Source organism: Onychostoma macrolepis, chromosome 05 (assembly GCF_012432095.1).
Source record: "Onychostoma macrolepis isolate SWU-2019 chromosome 05, ASM1243209v1, whole genome shotgun sequence".
Taxonomy (NCBI): Eukaryota; Metazoa; Chordata; class Actinopteri; order Cypriniformes; family Cyprinidae; genus Onychostoma; species Onychostoma macrolepis.
Window position 1 is genome coordinate 41,591,107 of NC_081159.1, and position 21,609 is coordinate 41,612,715.

Genomic DNA, 21,609 nt, shown 5'->3' on the forward strand with positions numbered 1-21,609 from the left:
TTAGGTGTGCATTTGTGCACTTTACATTTAATGTTGCTGCTGTATTGCAACAATAAAGGTGATCAATAAAGTTGATCAATATATCTAAATAAAGGAAAAACTCTTCCTATAATGTTCTAAAAATGTTTATGAATGTGAAATGTTGAAAGATCGCGTGTTGCAATGTCAGGAACATCAGAAATGTCATCAAAACTTACTGTTTTCTCGGACCAAGCAGAACTCCATAGTTCCCTGGCTCTCCAGCGTACTGTCCAAATCCACCGCCACATTCGGTTCGGTTTGCTTCTCCAGACGATACATGGGGCCTGAAACGAATCACACAAGCATTTGATTTGAGCTGTTAAGAGTCTGGTTTATTTGACTGCATTTGCACTCGGCTCACATGATCTACAAAATGCATTTCACTGCACTGGTCGATCATTTAATGATCAAAGATCATTAAAAGCATAATAATATTTAAAGATCACGTGTTCATGCCATTAAGCCTTAGAATTTACTTGTTGCAGATACATGAGTAAACCACACATACAAATTTATTGTTATGCATTTTATCAATCAAATTATGCAAATTCTCTAAACAAATCATGCCTATATGACCCCTAAGACTTTGACATTCTAATGAGAAATGCTTGCAAAAATCATTCATTTGATTCTAAAAACACTCTTAATGTTACACACAAAAATATAAATAATACAGATAAAATTACAATAAACAGACAACATATCTTTCTCCTGTACTGTACTTCATTGGAGAATAAGAATTTAAAATGGGGGGAAATATCAATGAAATAAATGTTTTTTTTCTCAAATACATGTTGGACACAATTACTGGTACCCCTAGAAATTCTTATGAGTAAAATATATCTGAAATATATTCCCATTCATATTCACAATTTTGAGCACACCAGCATGATTATGAACATGAAATTATCCAGCCATGGCTTCCTGTTTCACAGAAATATAAATAGGAGGGAAACAAAGCCCAAATTCCCTTAATCATCCATCACAATGAGAAAAACCAAAAAATATATTTCTGATGTGCGGCAAAAGATAACTGAGCTTCAAAAATTAGTGAAGTAGCTTTAAGAAAAGAGCTAGAGCAGTGAAGATTCCCATTTCCACCATCAGGCAATAATTAAGAATTTCCAATCAACATAAAATGTTATGAATCTGCCTGGAAGAGGACATGTGTCTATATCGTCCTAATGCAAGGTGAGAAGGAGAGTTTGAGTGGCCAATAGACACGCCCCCAACATTTGCATATACCCACCCATGTTCTAGGCCAGACGCCAGCCGCACCATCAGAAGTTCTGCAGGTATTGTGAAGAAACAAGCGAGGACAACACCGAAAATGGTAGATCATAGAAATAAATGTTATGTTCCAGGCTGTGCAGGGGATGTGAAGTGCAGGGATGGGTTGGTGTCTGTATTCAGAAAGGCACGGAAAGCAAATAACGCGTTCTAATAAAATAACACGAGGCACTAAAGGGACATGGTAGCTGCTTGCTAGGGGTAACCTGTTACATTACAGTACATAAGATTTCACTTACCACATAAACAAAGTGGAGAGATGACTGAGGATGATGGCGAATGATTTACAGATCCTGAGCACCACTCTCAAACATCTGATCTTGTAAAATGTGTGGTAAGTAGGCTACTGCTGCTCCATAGTATAAACAGAGTACGTGCGATCGCGAATCTCGAAAGTGAAACTAAAAAGCAATCGTGCATTCGAGGTTAAGGCTTCGAAAGCAGTTTCAATGCCCCGCATAATAATAGCGGCTCCTTGACGCCCGCATTTTATTGTATAATTACCCAACGATATAACTACACAAGAAAGCATTGAAATATATATTTTCCTTCCTGCTGTGTGAACTACTGAAATGAGCCACACTGTGTAACAGCCAATCAGAGCAGAGCTCAACATTATTATTCATGACCCTTCCAAATAAGGTAATAACAGACCATTTCATTCTAATGAGAAATCCTGGGGTTGTAAATGGACACGTAAAACCGTTTATGGAGATTTTTTGCCCTTACCCAAGCCACATACCTTCTATGTAGATATCAGAGAACAATTTAAAATACTGTATCAATGCATTCTATGGCACCTTTTTAAAAAAATTATCAAACAGCACCTACATCACCACATGTTGTTTGGGAGGGCTTCAAGAAAAGAAAAAAAAAAAAAAAAAGAAAAATCAAGAAAAGAACATGCTTTCACCAAAAAACAATATCCAGGATATTCAGTTATCAGACATGACTGGAACTTCAAATGGGACTGGCTTCTATGGTCAGACGAAACTAAAAAAAAGAGCTTTTTAGCAGCAAACACTCAAGATGGGTTTGGTGAACACAGGGATAAAAAGCACCCCATGCTGTAATTTTGATGTTGTGGGCCTATATTTCTGCTGGAGATCCTGGACATGTTGTTTAGACAGATGGCATCACTGATTCTATCAAATACCAACAGATAAAAAAATCAAAAAGTGACTGACTCTGTTAGAAATCTTATAATGGGCCATGTTTGGATCTTCCAACCGTACAATAATCCAAACACAAACCTCAAAAACAACACAAAAATGGGTCACTGAGCACAAAACGAAGCTTCTGCTGGCCATTCCAGTCCTCTGACCTGAACCCTGTAGAAAATGAGTGGTGAACTGAAGAGGAGAAGCACCAACATGGAGCTGGGAATCTAAAGGGTCTGGAGTGATTCTGGATGAAGGAATGGTCTCTGATCTCTTGTCAGGTGTTCTCTAACCTCATCAGGCATTATAGGAGAAAACTCCTATACTATTTTGGCAAATGGAGGTTTCAAAAAGTATTGAATAAAAGGGTACCGTTAATTGTGTCCAATGTGTATTAGAGAAAAAATATTTATTTCATAATGATATTTCCCCCCATTTTAAATTCTTATTCTCCAATGAAAGGTTAGATTTTTGTGATTTTTTTAAATAATAGATCAAAAGGATTAACAATGCAGATTAATTTCCACAGCCTTCTTTGATCATATTTACCAAGGGTACCAACAATTCTGACCACATGTGTATATGTTCAAATAGATGACAATTATTTTGAATTGCAACAATATTTGAAAAGTTCAGTTGTCAAAGCGTCCAAGTGCCATCTGAAATTTTCATCTAAAATTAGCATTTTTCTCAGGCTCCTAGGTTTATGTTCAGTTATTTGACTTCATTATCAATTAAAACAATTTATTCATTGCCATTAAAGTCAAAATACTGAACCTACGCATAGAAAAATGCTCATTTTAGAAGAAAATTTCAAACGGCACTTGGAAGCTTTTGCATCTGAACTCTTCATTTCACAATATTACAGTTTTTACTATATTTTTGATCAAATAAATGCAGCCTTGGTGAACAAAAGAGACAGTTATATTGTTTTTTCTTTCTTTCTCATAACATGAATCATCTCTACTACACTGACCTCATATGTACTTTGAACCTCTGAACAGTTTAATACTGTCATATAGAGCCCTTGAGAGAAGGCAGCCATCATAAAAGACTTCAGGATGACCAGAGCCGTTCAAAAACAATCTGTTAGAGATAATGTGCTGGGATTTACAGCTTTAGGCTTCTCTTTATAACGTCGCTTGATTAATATTGCTCAGTGCAACCAATCTAATTTGACTTTTTATTGTCCAATCAGATGTTATCTACCCATCAAGACCTAAAGACCGATCTTCACAGACCTTTCTCTCTCATTTGGAGAGGTTTGTAAAGATAAGTCAATAACTGTTGCCTTGCAGGAACAATTGATGGCTATAAAACCAAAAGAATGGCTGTTTATTTCTTGTCAGAAGCAGGGAAAAATGCCCGGAGGCAGGATCAAGTCTTTCCCTAGTTTTTTTTCTCCAGAAAAGAAGGGAAAAAAACAAAAGAGAAAAGCTGCCAATATAAATAGGGCAAACACTCAGGGCAATATTTACCCTTTTGCAAATACCGTGGTTTTCCAAAATGTCACCAGAGCCTCCGAAAGCTTACGACCTCTATGGAGAAAGAAATATGTTCACGACAGCCTCCAGCAGCACAATGCGAGATGCATCAGAACACAAACGATGCCAACAAGTGAATCAATTCTATACAACACTTCAGTTCTGAGCCTGACGTGCAGGAATCAGACTACAGTAGTTGAGTATATGGAAGAATGAGAGAGTGCCTCTCTGAATCCACAGGAGAAAATGTGAATGCCTGTAACCGCTGTGACACTGAAGAGCAGGAGACTGTGACTAATTCAGAAACACCATCTGACCTTTTACAAGCTTTCCTGTGACCCTGAGCTGATCTCAATGAGCTGAGAGGTTATTTTTCATCCATTTGATAAAGTCTGGTCACTTAGTAAAGTAACAGCACACCTCTCACCGACAAGATACATGCTATCAAATGATATTTAATAATTAAATTATATTTGATATTGATGATGTGTCATATTTAATATTTAGAGTTTATAAGACCCTTGTCACAAGTATGAACAATACAAAAAATGAAGCGTGATTTAGCAAACATCCCTAAAAAGGTCAATATATTTATAAATTATTTACATTTGTGTTATTAATTTATAATTAATATAATTTATATTTAATTCAAAATATGTTTTTATTTCTACTTTAATATTTACTTTAAATATTACTTTTTTATTTTATTTTATCTAATTTAGAAATGAGGCAATAGGGTGCATTAGCAGCATCTATTTGATTAAAAAAATACTGTAAAAACAATAATATTGTGAAATATTACAATAATTATATTATTTTTTATTTATTTATTTTTATTATGTTTTTTTTGGGGGGGGGGGGGGGAGGTCTTTGATGAATAAAACCAGCAAAATAACAGCATTTATTTGACATCTTTTGTAACATTATAAATGTCTTTACTATCTTTACTGAATTAAAAAAATAATTCAGATTCAAAAAAAAAATCTTACTGAGCCAAACTTTTAAACGGTAGTGTATATGGAAATAATCATATATAATAAATGCATTTTTATAGATCTAAACTGATGTGCGGTCACAGGTGTGTGTGTGTATATGAAAGACTTCAGCGATCAGATTTCAGAGCCGTTTTATGATGAATCTTTAATAACCAGAGACCAGACGTACCATGTGGAGCTACAAATCCAATCATTTTGTGTGCGTGTGTCATTAAAATATCGAGCCAAGTACTAAATAAAACAGCTGATACTAAATTCCCACAAATCCTCACAAATACAGCAACTGCTGAAAATGTTCATCTTTGTATAATGTCTCAATGCATTCGCCCTAAGCACATAAAGCATAACAGTCACGGTCTGAGCTCATCTGTAGTTCACACACAGGCACACCGACCCCAAACCGCAGCCATCGCCGCCTCCCAAATGTCACCAACATTTACCCTGATAAGACCCACAGGAGGCATTCAATCGCGCTTATCTCCCCCAACAGACCCACCAAGCTTTACAAACCCTGAGCCGCTCATAAAACTAGTCATATTTTACAGTGCACACGCTTTCTAGTGTCCACATGTCCTACCGTTATATATTCGCTCAGTTCAACTGAAAATCAAATACCTTTTTTTCCCCCCCAAGTATTCAACTAATTCTGAAACATCAGTACATGCATTTAAACATTTTTTAAAAAAATCTAAATGAATAAACATAAACAAAATTAAATTAATAATAAATACATAAATAGGCAATTTTAAAAATTAACATTTAATCTCTGTTAATATGCTTTAATTATATTTTAATATTAATTATACTTTTAATTTATATTCTGAATTACTATAAATACTACTTATACTTAATACTATATATATATATATATATACACACATACGACTAATTTATGACAAAATTATAATTTTTTAATTAAAATAAATATACAATTTATATACTGTATGTGTATATATGCATGTGTGTGTTTAATCAATGTTTAGAAGGGTTAATTCGATTTTAATTTATATTTATATTTTCTATAATTATATATAATCTATTTGCTCATCATTTGAATCATACTTTATATATTATAATTTATTTTATTTATTTTTTTCCAACTATTAGTATCGTATTTAAAAAATGTGTAAAACTAATACATTAAATAAACATGTAATTTATAATGTAATATTACACACACATATGAAATATATACATCAAATATTTAATTAAACACAGCATTTAAAAGAAAAAAGGTTTACATTGGTTTCTTGTTCAGACCAGAAAGGATTAAACTAATATACAGTATAAAGGAAAAACAATTGCTCAGAAAAGAAAGAAAATGGCCAAACAGTGAATGGCTGGTACAGAAGAGAGTGGACAGAAGATTGGATCGGTCTCTTTTCTCCAGCGGGTAAATAAACAATCAATACTCATCTAAATGCAGATGAGAGCACGGCCCGCACCGTCTAACTCTTCTCTTCTGGACCAACTACCCCATCACATCCACTCAAGATGTCTTCTGAGACACCATCTCAGACTAAAAGAGAAACAATCACCTGCAAGATGGGATGCTGGACCAGGACGGGGCAATGGCTCACTGCCCACGGGGCAATTCTGTAGGTTTATTTCCAATTAAATTCCCTCTGAGGGCTCTCTTGGGCTGCTGTCAAATCAATCCGTCTCTGATGAGGCTGTGCATCAAACACAGGTACTCTCAAACCACTGGAACTAAAGATGCTATTATAACTGAGTGTGCTCGTACTTTTAAGAGCAAGCATATATTTCTCTTTTTTTGAGGCATGTCTAGATGTCACAAATCCGAAAAGAGAAACACTGGGTTTGTTTGTTTGTTTGCCCCAGAGACTGAGCCGCACAAGAGGATTGAGTTGGCTATTCCTCTGATACCTTTAAAAAGACAAAGAAACACGGATCTCACAGAGTCAGAGCATTTCTTATTCTCTTATACTCACCATCTTTGTTGTTTCTGGAAAAGCTGTCAAATACTTGCATGGTTTTTGCAGAAAGAGATGCCAATAGATTGCGTTTTACAACCCAAAATAGCTTCCGAAACAAGCTCACGTTAGACTATTTGTGAATTTCAAAGTGCTAAATGGTTTGAAGTGAAAGCAAATGTCACTGTGATGGATTATCTTTAAAATTACTACAGACAGTTCAGTTGTACTAAAATAGCACATGTTGTTGTCATGTGTGAGGAAAGTAACTGAAATATTGAGACTTGAAAAAAAAAGAAAAAAAAAGCATTGTTAATATAACATCTACAAATGAAACATAAGAACTTTACAAGACGGCTTAAATATATATAATTTTTAAATATATTAAAATGGTTCAAAATATGACAACACATGACAAAACCTGCATAAACGAGGGAATTGTAAAAGTATGATTTCTAGACTTGGAAAAGTCATGGAAAATAATCATATAATATAATATAATAAATTAATTTGACATTAAAATTATAATAATAATTCAAATATTTTGATAATTAACATAATATGATTTGATATATAATATAATAAAATAATTATAATAATTGAAATAATTATTTAATAAAAATAAAATGCTTTATTTACTACACATTAAAAACATTAAAAATTTAGAAAAAATCAGAAAAAATCAGAAATAATTTATTATTAATTAAATAATTTTAATGTAATTTATATAATAAAACAATTAAACATTAAAAATTATAATAATTTGAACAAATAATATACAGTACAACAAAATTATTAAACATTAAAAATATTTACTATTATTTCAACTATAACTACTTTAAATAATATTTAAATATAATAACAATGTATGTAATACAAAGAAAATGTATAAAAATATTTAAATATATATATATTTTTTTTAAATCTCGAAAAACTGAGACGCCCTGTCTTGGATTCACAAAGGCTGAGAACCGCTGCTAAAGACAGTCAGTTTGGTGTTGATGAAGGAGTATGTGATCCATACTGATGAGGCTGTGTGGATACACATAAGACAAAAGCGAAGACTACAGCCTCTTTAAACTGACAGCGCTAGCCTCCAGCGCCCTTACTGAAGTGAACTTCTCTCGCTGCAGGCTCTGACCTCAGTGTGTGGTAAATTCAGGAGAGATGAGGCTCCAGTGGCTCTCCACACGCCATCATTTTCACTGCGTTTCATCCATTTTCTCTCTAATATACTTTTGTTCCCGCACCATTGCTTTCCATTCTTTATGTGCACTTCTCCGTCTCCGAGTCAGTCTGCGGCTCAATCTCCTCTTCTCACCCCTCTTATCTCGCGCTGCCCCGGCTCATCATGGCCGTCAAAGGGGCGATCCGTTACCTGTGACTTTTTGTATTAAAGTCTCTGGCCTTATCAGATTCCGCCCCATTCGGCGATGACAAATTAGGACGGCACATTGCCGCGGTTATCGGGCCAAATCGCAGCAGACGGCTTCACTTACTTTCTAAGATGAAAACTGCACACACAAATACCAGTTTGACCGGCAATTCAAAGGCACCATTTGCTACACTTCTTCCAGCATTTTTTTTTTCCCCCAGTAAGGGCACTTATAATAATATTATTCAAAGTTTCTTGCAACAAAAACAGTCAAGATTTTGTTTCTCATGCCAATATGTATGCAAAAGCATCAGTGTTGTTACTGTTAACTAAAAGTCTTAAAAGATCTAATGTATATAATATAAAAATGATGTTACGTAAATTATATAGAAAATATATTATGTACATTATATATTTTAGATATTAAATATGTGTGACCTTGGACCACAAAACCAGTCATACGTAGCACAGGTATATTTGAAGCAATAGCCAACAATACACTGTATGGGTCAAAATGATCGATTCTTCTTTTATGCCAAAAATCATTAGGATATTAAGTAAAGAACAGGTTCCATGAAGATATATTGTACATTTCCAACCATTAATATATCAAAAATTTATTTGATTAGTAACATGCATTGCTAAGAACTTCATCTGGACAACTTTAAAGGCGATTTTATCAATATTTAGATTTTTTTGCACCCTCAGATTCCAGATTTTCAAATAGTTGTATCTTGGCCAAAAATGTCCTATCCTAACAAACCATACATCAATGAAAAGCTTATTTATTCAGCTTTTATCCATCATGATGTGTAAATCATCTGAAAAAATTGACCCTTATGACTGATTTTGGTATTATATATAAGTCCATATAGGTATTAGATATAGCTATTGAAAATATAAAAATATGATTTAATATAAAATATATTACATAAATTACATAAAAATAAGTATATTTTTATATAATAAATATAATTATAAAAATATAACTACTAACAAATATACAATTTAATTCAATTTAAATAGCACTTTAATGTTGCTTACTAATTGAAATAAGTTGAAGTACTAAAATTACTAAAACTGAAATAAAAATAAACTAAAGCTTATTAGAAATACTAAAAATGAATAAAAATTACAAACACACACACACAAAAACATAAAAAGACCAAAACATAAACTAGAATTAAAAAGCTAATACAAAATATTACCATATATTACTATAATGGTATATAAATACCATTATTTACTAAAATATATAATCCAGCATCATGGGATTAAGAATATAAACTTGAACATAAAACACATCCTCTTTTTCACATTAAGTGAGACATGAATCTTTGAGATGTCTCACCTGATCCTTTCTGGGAGCCTTTCCTCTTTTTGAGGGCCTTCTGCAGAATATCCTTCATGGTCACTTTCAGGCTGTCCACTGGGATCAGAGAGAAACCATGAGCGGCGTTTCTGTGGGTGAGGAAGGCAAATCATCAGTCATATTGAATACATCTTTAGCGTTTGCATTAGATGCAAACTTCCTGCCGAACAGAGCATCAGCATTGAAATCACGTCTTCAGACTCACAGCATTGATGAATGTTTTTCCCAGATAAACCTGAGGAAAATAAAACAGTAAAATTGTAACAGTAAAATTTTCAGCAGCTATTACTCCAGTTTTCAGCGACACATGATTCTTCAGAAATCATTCTAATATTTACTGTTCTTGACTCTGAAAGACATAATTCTCAGTAAGCGAATGAGTCATCTGAGCTGATTCAGTGAGGAAATGAGTCATCTGACTGATTCACTCCATGATCCACACCAATGACAGATTCAGGACTCTTGTGATTGCTTCAGACTAGTGGTTGACCGATATATCACCAAGGCCAATATATCGGCCGATTTTTTCAAATATTGGCATTGGCCGATGCTTTCGATAATCTCGGGACTTTTTTGACGGCGCTGAGAGCAGCAGCGCCTGAGCACACACCACTCACATTCTCCCTCTACTAGTTTGCTCAGCAAACTTTGCTGTCGTTGTTAACAGTTCTGTCTAATACGGATAGAAGTTTAGTTCTGTCTAAAACTCAGATAGAACTGTTAAACAAAGGAATTAGATGTATATAAAAAGTATTATAACGATTGCTTTTATATTGTTAGTAACAGAAAGGAAAACATTATAATACTTTCTCATTTCTCATCAGCATTCATTCATTCATTCATTTCTCATTTAAACAAATCTTTGAATTACTAATGAACATTTAATTTCACAAACGTTAGTCGGAAACAGTTGTGAGATCTCGTGAAGTGTGCATTTGTATCCTGCATGATCGCGTGTGGTCTGCGTGACGGTCGGTCCGTGCGAATTGAATACGGACAGGAGGAAACGCGCGATCAACAAACTTTAAACTCGTGATTTCAAATTATGCAGCGCTCTATGCATTTGCCCACTGTCATATTCATGTCATTTTCACTGTCTGCTGTAAGTAAAATGACTGTTACCTTGGCTTTATTTGCACAATATGATTCCCAATGCACACAAATTTCCCAGAATACCGAGAGCCCTTACAGTGTTTACTCCCTTTTTAATTATATTTTTATTAAATATGTATTTATTTGTGAAAAATACTTTGTCATCTAAATTATGTTTATTTTACACATTTATTTTTGAATCCATTTTCAAATGATTTCAAATTTCTTAAATGTTAATTAAAATAAATAAAATTATATTGGCTATTTATGGCCATCGGCCACCCTGCTTTCCAAGATATCGGCATTGGCTGTCAAAAAACCAATGTCGGTCGACCACTACTTCAGACTGATTAACTATACAGATTTGCACCACTAAATTATACAAATGAAACCAATATTTATTTTTTTGCAGATGTAGTTTGAGATTCAAGAGAATGGCTCTTGAATAACAGTACCAGTGCAAGCAGTAAGTGGATACAATTGTGTCAGAAGAAAAGCTTGCACCCAGAAAGACTGTACAGTACTCAAGTTGGTGGCTTGCTTTAACAGAGCGCATCTTAAACACAACAGGGCCGAGGGCCAGTCCACGAGTCAAACTTTGAGCACATGGACGCATCACTGCGATAGACTTTATCAACAGAACAACAACCCGAGGCCAGAGACCGGAGAGCGCACACTTTCTGGACAGAGGACTCGCTTGTCCACTTCCATTTAGCAGTCCTGACCCATCTGCCTCGGGCCAGGACTTCTGACAAGCTTCACGTCAGGCCGGGGATCCGGCAGAAGAGGTCGCCGGCCCCGATGGCCCACTGAGGGCCGAGCGCTGGCTCAGTTCTCGCCCAGGGTCCTGCAGTGCCACATCAGTGGTCCTCTCATGAAGGGAGCATGCAGCTGACCCAGAGAGCTCTGAACACCAGCCCACGGCTGAAAGCTGATGAATAAAGAACAAATAACTACAGACAAAGACACGTGAAATGCAATCAAAAGTGCACAGCAGCTGGGCCACAAATACAACTTTTCCAAAAAACTCAATTGGTTTATGCCACGGGCAAATGGCTACTTATAATGAAGTTATACTTCCGTTCAAAAGTTTGGGGTCTCTAAGATTTTTTTGTTTCTGAAAGAAGTCTCTTCTGTTCACCAAGGCTGCAATTTTATGATCAGAAAATATATATATTTGTATACTACAGTGTTAGTAGTACTATAAAACAAAAAATTAAGGAACATTTACGTTAATTAAAACAAAAGAAATGATTGCTGAAATTAAATAGAATGGTTAAGTTAAAGCTGAAGTACTAAAATTACTAATACTAAAACTGAAATAAATTGAAGACAAAGAACTAATAACAATTAATAAATCTAGATACTAAAATTAAAATAAAATAAAATAAATACAAAATGTAAAAAAAAAACTGCTTGTTTCATTAAGGTACAGATTAAAATTCAGCAAAATTGTAAAATATTATTACAAGTCAAAATAACTGTTTTCTATTTGAAAATGTATTAAAATGTATTTATTCCTGTGATGCAAAGCTGAATTTTCAGCATCATTACTCCAGTCTTCAGTGTCACATGATCCTTCAGAAATCATTCTAATATGCTGATTTGATGCATTGTTTAGGAAACATTATTAATATTATAACGGTTTCATTTTTTGGGAAACCACAATATACATTGTCAGAATAGATACTTCAAAAGAACATTTATTTGAAATAGAAATCTTTTGTGTCTTTTGTGTCAATTTTGATCAAATTTTTGCATCCTTGCTGAATGCAAGTCATAATTTTTATTTATGGAATTCACCATACATTTAAAAATAAAAATAAAAATACAAACTGTACTGTAATGTGTTGCTTTCACAGTTGACAAAATGATAAAAGAATAGTTCACTCAACTGTGAAAAAACTAATTTTCGATAATCTGCAAAACATCTCTTTATTTCCTAATAAAAACGTCCATGATTATTTGTTAATCGGTGCAAATGTCACACAACCTGAGGGAGTACAAGAAAACATCACATAAAAACATCTGTGACGTACACAAACAAACTGAACTTCATTGCAATGTTAAATTCAGTATTACAGCCCAAACCAAGGTTCCCTATCAAAGGCAGGACAGTCTGGCAGGACGCCACTCAAATCCAATTATCAACTTCCAATTAATAGAGGCCTCCTAATGCTTTATCAGCCACATTAACCAAAGAGCTGATTAGACATCGGCCCAAATGCACAGATGACCAACAATCGAATTGAGAGCTCACAAAACAAAGATAAGAGCTTCATGGAGAGGCCTGTGGGGAAAAAAGCTCCAACAAACTTAAGGGCCGAGTGCTTAAGACTTATGTGAATGGCCAGGCATTTAAACCTCATTAGTTTAAGGGTTAGTTTAAAACATCCAGATAATTCTCATAAGAACCTTATCAGAGGCTGTGCAATAACTAGGCAAACTTCTAGATACAATTGAAGAATAAAATAAGTTCAGTATTTGACATGGTTTGTTTTACTCTTTGGAATTGTGTATTAATGCAACTATATACACTACCATTCAAAAGTTAGAGGTCAGTAAGATTTTTAACGTTTCTGAAAGAAGTGTCTTCTGCTAACCAAGGCTGCAAAATATAGTAACATTTGATGAATAGAAGGTAAAAAAAAACAAAAAAAATTTGAAATATTTTGTAACAATATAAAAGTATATTACTATACTGTATATTCATTTTTAAAAAATATATAATTTTACTGACCCCAAACTTTTGAACATGGCATATATGTATTTTTTTGTCAACAAGAAAGTGTTACCAACCCATTTTCCTTGAATTATGTACTAAGCGTATTATGACAGTAAGTCTTGAATTTTTGATTTCCTTTTGATTTTGACCCTAAATGTATTCATTCTTCACAATGAGACAGTATTAGTGATAAAATCTTAAGAGTTCAGTGGCATTCTTACATTCGAACAAAGAGTGACTGTTTGGGCCCCAGTCCAGGAGATGAATACTTCTCGACCAGAGCCAGCGTGCTGAAGCCAAACTTGTGTATGGGCTCGTTGGAGTCCAGCGGAGGGAAATCTGTGTCCACCTCCCCATCATCCTCAGCGATGTGGAGGCAGTAAGTGTTGACGTTTTCACTGTGGAGTAAGAAAGGAGAAAAATGAGAGGGAGATCAAACTCAAAGAGTGCTGCTGTCAATGAAAGTATGTTTGGTATGTCAATAAGGTAAAATCCTGTTTTCCTACTAGCCTGTTCTTTTTTTCAGCAACTAAGCATTTTAAAGGCTTGACAGCACGAGCGATTCACTCACATTCACGACAAAGACAGATGTGCACTAACTGTAAACATATTTATGAGTACGTGCGAATAAGAAAGTTCTGATAGTGAAATTCAAGGTCATAAGATGGTGACACATGGCAGCCACGGTGCTTCGCTCTCCGGTTGTTTTAGTGTTTTTGTTAGTTTTTCCTGTTTTTTGTTTTTCACGATCAGATTCACCAGGAATGAACTGCTGAACATTCGGCAGAACACACCACAAAATCTCCTACCGGTTTTCGATTATTCGGACGTTTTGCTGAACATAGTAGTTGGCGAAGCAGCAGCGCTGATCAAACGCTTCAGGACGCGCAGACTGGGGAATTGAGCCGGCGCGCTCATGAAGCTCAGACAGCGCGGATTTAGAACACCTTTGCCTAGCATCCATCTGGCAAATCTCCGCTCTCTACCCAACAAAACGAACAAATTCCTTCTGCTCTCCCGGACAAATAAGGATTTTTCAAACTCCGCTGCTCTGTGTTTTTCACGGAAACCTAGCTGAATGACCCATTCCAGACAGCGTGTTAAGTCTGCCGAGTTTCCAGCTGTTCAGAACGGATCGCGACGCAGAATCAACGGGGAAATCGGTGAGACATACTTTTACATCAACGAAAGGTGGTGTACAGATGTAACAGTGTTAAAGAGTGTCCCAATCTAGAAGCACTCTTCATTAACTGTAAACTGTTCTATTCACCGCGGGAGGTTCACTCGTTCATTCTCGTGAGTGTTTACATTCCACCGCAAGCGCACGTGAGCTCAGCTTTACAGAAACTCGCTGATCAGATCACAGAGACAGAGCAACAACACCCAGATTCTGTTTTAATCATTCTTGGGGACTTTAATAAAGCCAATCTCTCCCGTGAACTGCCAAAATACAAACAGCATGTTACATGTCCCACCAGAGACAGTAATATACTGGATCAATGTTACACAGCAATAAAGGATGCATACCACTCTGTTCCACAGGCAGCTTTGGGGCTCTCTGACCACTGCCTGGCTCATCTTATACCAACCTACAGGCAAAAACTTAAATCTGCTAAACCTGTAGTAAAGACTATAAAGAGATGGACCAACGAAACAGAGTGGGTTTACAAGCCTGTTTCGACTGCACTGATTAGAGTGTTTTTGAAGCTGCTACCACCGATCTGGATGAACTCAAAGAGACTGTAACATCCTATATTAGTTTCTGTGAGGATATTTGCATTCCTACCAGGACTTATTTATCATTCAACAATTATAAGACATGGTTTACAGCAAAACTCAGACATCTTCGTCAGGCCAAAGAAGATGCCTACAGAAAAGGGGACAGAGTCTTTTACAATCAGGCCAGGAACACACTGAATAAGGAGATTAGAGTGGCTAAAGGACCTACGCTAAAAAGTTGGAAGATCAGTTCACTTCCAATGACTCAGCTTCAGTGTGGAAAGGTCTGAAAGCCATCACCAACTACAAGACACCATCCCCCAGCACTGAGGTGAATCAACAACTTGCTGAAGACCTGAATGAGTTTTATTGTAGATTTGAAACCCCCCACACCCGTCCTGACCTTCTCTCTACTAGGGGTGTGTGATATTGAAAAGAAATGATATCTCAATATTTTTTGGGATTTTTTTTAATTACGATAATTAGACAATATTTTGCAGTGTGTGTTATTGTGCTGATATCTGACTACCATGGACAGCTGCAGTTTTTGATATTCTTCATATTCTGTGTGGTCAGTTCACATCAGTGATAGAAATGAATCTTTTCATATAAGTTTAAAAACATTTTTACCTTTTATGGGCAATTTTACCTTTAATAAAGCCATTTTTTTTTCTAAAAGTGTGCATCTTTTGAATCAAATTGTTACATTTAATCAGTCAATTAGAATAATAAGACAATTAGGCTGTTACCAAACAAAAGAAAACAGTATCAAGAAAATTATTCTTTCCAGAAGTGGCATTTAGATGTATTTACACACTGTTTAATGCAGCTCAGAGGGACATGGAGTGTTTTAACCTGCAGTTACAAATGCATAATGTTTTGATATTTTAAACATAAAACATTGAATACTGATATTTGAAATTATTTTAAAATGAAAAGATACTTTGAATGTGAAATTAAAATCGCCAGTAGGTGGCAGCAAGTCATTGCGACTGAACCGAATCATTTAAACGGTTGATTCATTCAGGAACGAAACAACATTGTCCTGTTGCTCAGACATGCAAAGCTGTGCTGTAACTGTTTGGAATAATTTTTTGTTGGCGAAATGGAGCAAAAACAGGCAAAATGGTGTCTAAAACGTAAGTCTCTTAATATTAACTTATTGTTTATTGAACTGTTGTATAAAATCAATATCACATTTGTAATCATGCTTATTTTTGAAGATAAACGGCACTCTGTGTGATTTTAAACATATGAAATGATTTTATATATATATATATATATATATATATATATATATATATATATATATATATATATATATATATATATATATATATATATATTTCATATGATATATCATTAAGAATGATCACAAAATTCAAGATATGAGGCAGAAAATGCGTGTATATATATATATATATATATATAATATATACACGCATTTTCTGCCTCATATCTTGAATTTTGTGATCATTCTAATGCATTTTATTAGACTGAATCATGCAGTGAAAGAACACACTAAATGCGCATGTGCCCTAGTCTAGACTTCATCACATAATGCGCACTCCGTTCTATTTGTTTTTGAAAAAATACTCGATAATGTCAAATTGCACATGGTTAAAACAACAATTACGATATTATCATAGACGATATATATCACACACCCCTACTCTCTACACACCTCCTGTAACCCCCCTCTCCCCCACTGCTGCACTTCAGATCAGTGAAGATGATGTGCGCCAGGTCTTCAGAAAGAACAAGAGAAGAAAGGCACCAGGCCCAGACGTTGTCACACCAGCCTGTCTGAAAATCTGTGCTGACCAGCTGGCCCCCATCTTTTCATATATCTTCAATAGATCTCTGGAGTTGTGTGAAGTCCCTTCCTGCTTCAAACGCTTCAAAATCATCCCCGTTCCAAAGAAATCCAAGATAACAGGACTTAACGACTACAGACCTCTGGCACTAACGTCTGTCGTCATGAAGTCGTTCGAAAAAATGGTTTTGGCTTTTCTAAAGGACATCACTGGACCCCCTACAGTTTGCTTACCGAGCAAACAGGTCCATGGATGATGCAGTCAACATGGGACTGCACTTCATCCTGCAGCATCTGGACAAATCAGGGACTTATGTGAGGATCATGTTTGTGGACTGAATGCCGATGACACGTTGGAAGGTCTCCCTCCTCTTTAGCCCGGAGGACACGGCGTCCGTGATTTCCAACAAGAATGTCAAATTTGGACTCGTCTGTCCATAGAAAACTTTTCCAACACTTTTTTGAAACAGTCCATTTTAAATGAGCCTTGGTCCACAGGACACGACGGCGCTTCTGGACCATGTTCATATATGACTTCCTTTTTGCATGATAGAGCTTTAGTTGGCATCTGCAGATGGCATGGCAGATTGTGTTTACCGACAGTGGTTTCTGGAAGTATTCCTGGGCCCATTTAGTAATGTCAATGACAGAATCATGCCGATGAGTGATGCAGTGTAGTCTGAGGGCCCGAAGACCACGGGCATTCAACAAAGGTATTCGGCCTTGACCCTTACACACAGAGATTTCTTCAGTTTCTCTGAGTCTTTTGATGATGTTATGCATCATCAAAACTAGTATCGGAAATTCCACTGATAGCACAAAAAAATTGTGGCATCGGTATCAGCAAGTACTTGAACCCATGTACCGATGATCCGATACCATTTTCTTAAACAAGACCTATAGTTATGCCCGCTAGCTTTGCTTAACGCTGCAAATCGGAAATCAATTCCTCTTTGAAGAAGAAATACAAACGTGCTAGCACATTTCCAGTAAATCACTCGCATATGCGACTAAATCTTCACCCTGGGCGACTAAATAATGTATAATATTAGCCACTGGCTAATAAATGCTCAGATTTTACTCGCCAGTGTGTGAGTTGGAGGCTATGTATAAGTTTAGCACAGATATATTGCCACTCGCCGAACACTCTGAATGAGTGCTTCAGAGTTTCACTCTCCGTCAAGCGATCTGTGCTATTTTTCAGATCATCTGAACGGATGTGCGGCGCACCTCTATTTGACGTACCGTAAGCTCTAGTGTTAAGTCTTACATGTAGCGCGTCAATTCCGCATGGTATGTAAACGATATTCTTTGTTGTATTTTCCTGTCAAAATAACGGAGTTCCTTTGGAATTCTTCAGCTTTTAAGAACTGCCGGGTTGTCCAGTAGTAGGCAGAGCTAATGCGCAAAAGACAATCTCGTTGGCTGGCGCTCACCTATTATCGTCCCTGTTTTGATTTCAGCAAATCAGTTCGAGCGAACGCACACAACCTGATTAATATTCATGAATCCAGCAGCTCGTTAATCCTTGGTGCGTTTTATATTGTTCTTAGTAGAATTCATAGTATGATTATTATCGTATCAGTATTATTGACAGTTTCCCCCCTATTTTTTACAGAAACCACCACCACAAGTCTTAAATTCAGTTAAAATGACTAATATGTTACAAAGTTTTAATTCTAATTGCTAAAGTTATATCATTAAATAATACTTGACTATCATAATATATTTATAATAATGTGCCATTTTCCAAACATTATATTTTTTGGTTTATTCACCAGACTATTATGTATGTATTTATATATATATATATATATATATATATATATATATATATATACACACACATACACACACACACAGTATATGGTGAAGCACACCATAAAATAATTGTATCAATTCATACAGGGCTAGTAGTACATACAGCTGTATAGCCAGATACACATCCAGGTATCGGATCAGTACTCGGTATTGGCCGATACCCTGAGCCTAGGTATCGGAATCGGTATCGGGAAGGAAAAGTTGGTATCGGAACATCTCTTCTGTAGATGATGAGATTTGCAAAGCCTTTGCAATTTTGACGTTGAGGAACATTGTTTTTAAAGGATTTTATGCACTCTTTCACAGATTGGAGAGCCTCTGCCCATCTTTACTTCTGAGAGACTCTGCCTCTCTAAGACACCCCTTTTATAGCTAGCCCTGATGTCAACTAACTTAATTAGTTGCTAGACATTCTCCCAGCTGAATATTTTCAAAATGGCTTGCTGTTTCAGCCCTTTGTTGACCCCGTGCCAACTTTTTTGAGACCTGTAGCAGGCATCAAATTTGAAATGAGCTCATTTAGTGGATAAAAGTGTAAAATTTATCCGTTTAAACATTTGTTATGTTCTCTATGTTCTATTGCGAATAAAATATTGGCTCATGTGATTTGAAAGTATTTTAGTTTTCATTGTATTCAATTTAAAAAACGTCCCAACATTTCCAGAATTCGGGTTGTATCTTGGTATAACAAACATCTTAATTATTATTTTAAGAAATGTTATATTTGTTTATGAAAAAACAGGAATCACATTACAGCTTAATATTATGATGTGATTATTAAACTTCAAAAGGCTATACTTTCATCAAATAAACTAGAGCTGCATGTTTTGAAAGTAAAATCACAGCACTATTACGTGTTCTTCAGGCTCAGACTTTCAGAGAATTTTCACAATCAATGAATACCAACCATTTATGCAAATGATTGCTTGCAAACAACTACTGCTGAAGAATTATGACAGTGTTTACTTTATGGCGTTTATATTATAATATGTTGTAGATGGCTGTAAGAGTGCATATTATTTCTCCCTCACCTTTTGAATGAGCAACTGGCAATTATAAAGCACAGACATTACAAAATAAGAGTCCATGTGTACCTCAAGCTTGTTTATAATTAAAAGTCTATAAATTAAAGGTTTATAATATACAGTATACAGGCATATAAATAATTATTAAATAAAGTTTGAAGCAGAAATATTTAAAAACTTTTTTGTACTTTAGTATTGTAATAAATTAAATAATTTTCTTGTAAATGTCTCTTTAAGGAAAAATACATTTTTAAAAAAAATTTGCATTGCGCCTGTCACATTGCTTTTTATTAATTATTATTTTTTTTTACAATTATTTAAGTAACACCTATAATGTCTTACATTTCATTGTAATACATTTCATTATTTCTAAAATAACTTCTGACCATTAAATCAGTCTTATATGATGTGATATGATATGATATATGACTGTGATGTGCTATGTTTATGTAGTATATCGCTATTAAGTTAAGAAAAAACATTTCATTTGTGTCTGTGGAGAAGTGGTTATGAAGAACTCTTTCTAAAAGCTCTGGTTTGGTGATAAAGGCCAACATCACTCTCCCGACCCTAGACGAGAACAACAGAAACATCAAACAAAAGCACCCAGACACAATTTATGAGTCAGGGCATTTAGGCTATTCATTGAGGGGCAAAAACATTGAGGGCTTGTTGGGATGTAGCCTGGCACAGAATGAGTATGCATCAAAAGAGAAGCACTGGGAAGAGTTAACTTCATTGGTTTCATGGTAAAACCTTTTGTTGTATGATTATATATAGTGTAAGCTGGCTGTAGTCCAGATTACTTTTGCCCAGGGCTTTATTTTATATCATAATGGATCCAGACTGATCCATCAGAAATACAAAACTAACAGCAGTCTATTCCACAATTCATTCAGCGCAGACATGTTAAGCTTTTGTCTTTATGATATAGTTTTCATCCCTCGAGGGCAGTGCCTGCTCTGGTGTTTTTGTGCTGGGACGATGGCGTTTTAATTTGCTCTGACACTCTGTCGAAATCCAGGCCTGAGCTGTAAAGACTAACTGTCATAGTGTTAATCAGACCCATGATCCTGCTTGGGAAGCCTGAGGAGATAACAGCAGACTCAGAGAAAGTCCTGGACCTCAAGCACCACAAGTTATCTTTTTTAGTAGTCTCAGTAACATGCACTCCTTCTCGACATCACCTTCAAATTCTGGGCCATCCAACACAACAAGCGACTCTTGATTATCCAAGATCCTTGTATATCTTGTCGCAAAAGACTTTCTGTCTGGTTCTTAAAGCCTACCCTATTTGATGCGCAAATTTCTAAGGCCTCTTAATTACCAACATGACCAAAATCTATGCATTTAATGTAAGTAGTTTGCTATACTGATAAAAAGATCTAACTGATTTACATTACAAGCTATCCGAATTCCAACTTACTTTTTGGAAATATAAATATTAGGCTAATGGTGCTTTGAGCAACCAAACAACTAAACAAACCTAATTCAATAGTCATTACAATATTCATTTCATATAATTAATAGAGAATGCATTACACATTTTTGTTTCCAAAAAAATGGCTTTTAATTTAAGGCCTTTGGGGGGGGGGGATTTATAAACAAATTTATCAAAAATGGCATTTAATCGAATTAATTAAGGTGCTGCACAACATAACTATAATAGTAATATATTGCTGTTATAATTTCTTCAAGTTAAAACAAACTTTTATTTTGTCAATTTGCCATGAAGACTTTGGAGTTGCAGTGTATTTTAGGACAAACTTTTTTTAAATTT

At 35.3% G+C, this 21,609-nt stretch overlaps 1 protein-coding gene across 2 annotated transcripts in view; it reads right to left on the reverse strand.

The window, feature by feature from the left end:
- mapkap1 (MAPK associated protein 1) overlaps positions 1-21,609 on the reverse strand; it is a 42,498-nt gene that overhangs the window by 6,602 nt on the left and 14,287 nt on the right. For both annotated transcript variants that reach the window (XM_058775898.1, XM_058775897.1), the window contains 3 exons: positions 13,670-13,846; positions 9,611-9,720; positions 198-305 (listed from right to left, as the gene is read on the reverse strand). In XM_058775898.1, the coding sequence (XP_058631881.1) occupies positions 198-305; positions 9,611-9,720; positions 13,670-13,846 (395 nt within the window). The remainder of the gene's footprint in view (positions 1-197; positions 306-9,610; positions 9,721-13,669; positions 13,847-21,609) is intronic.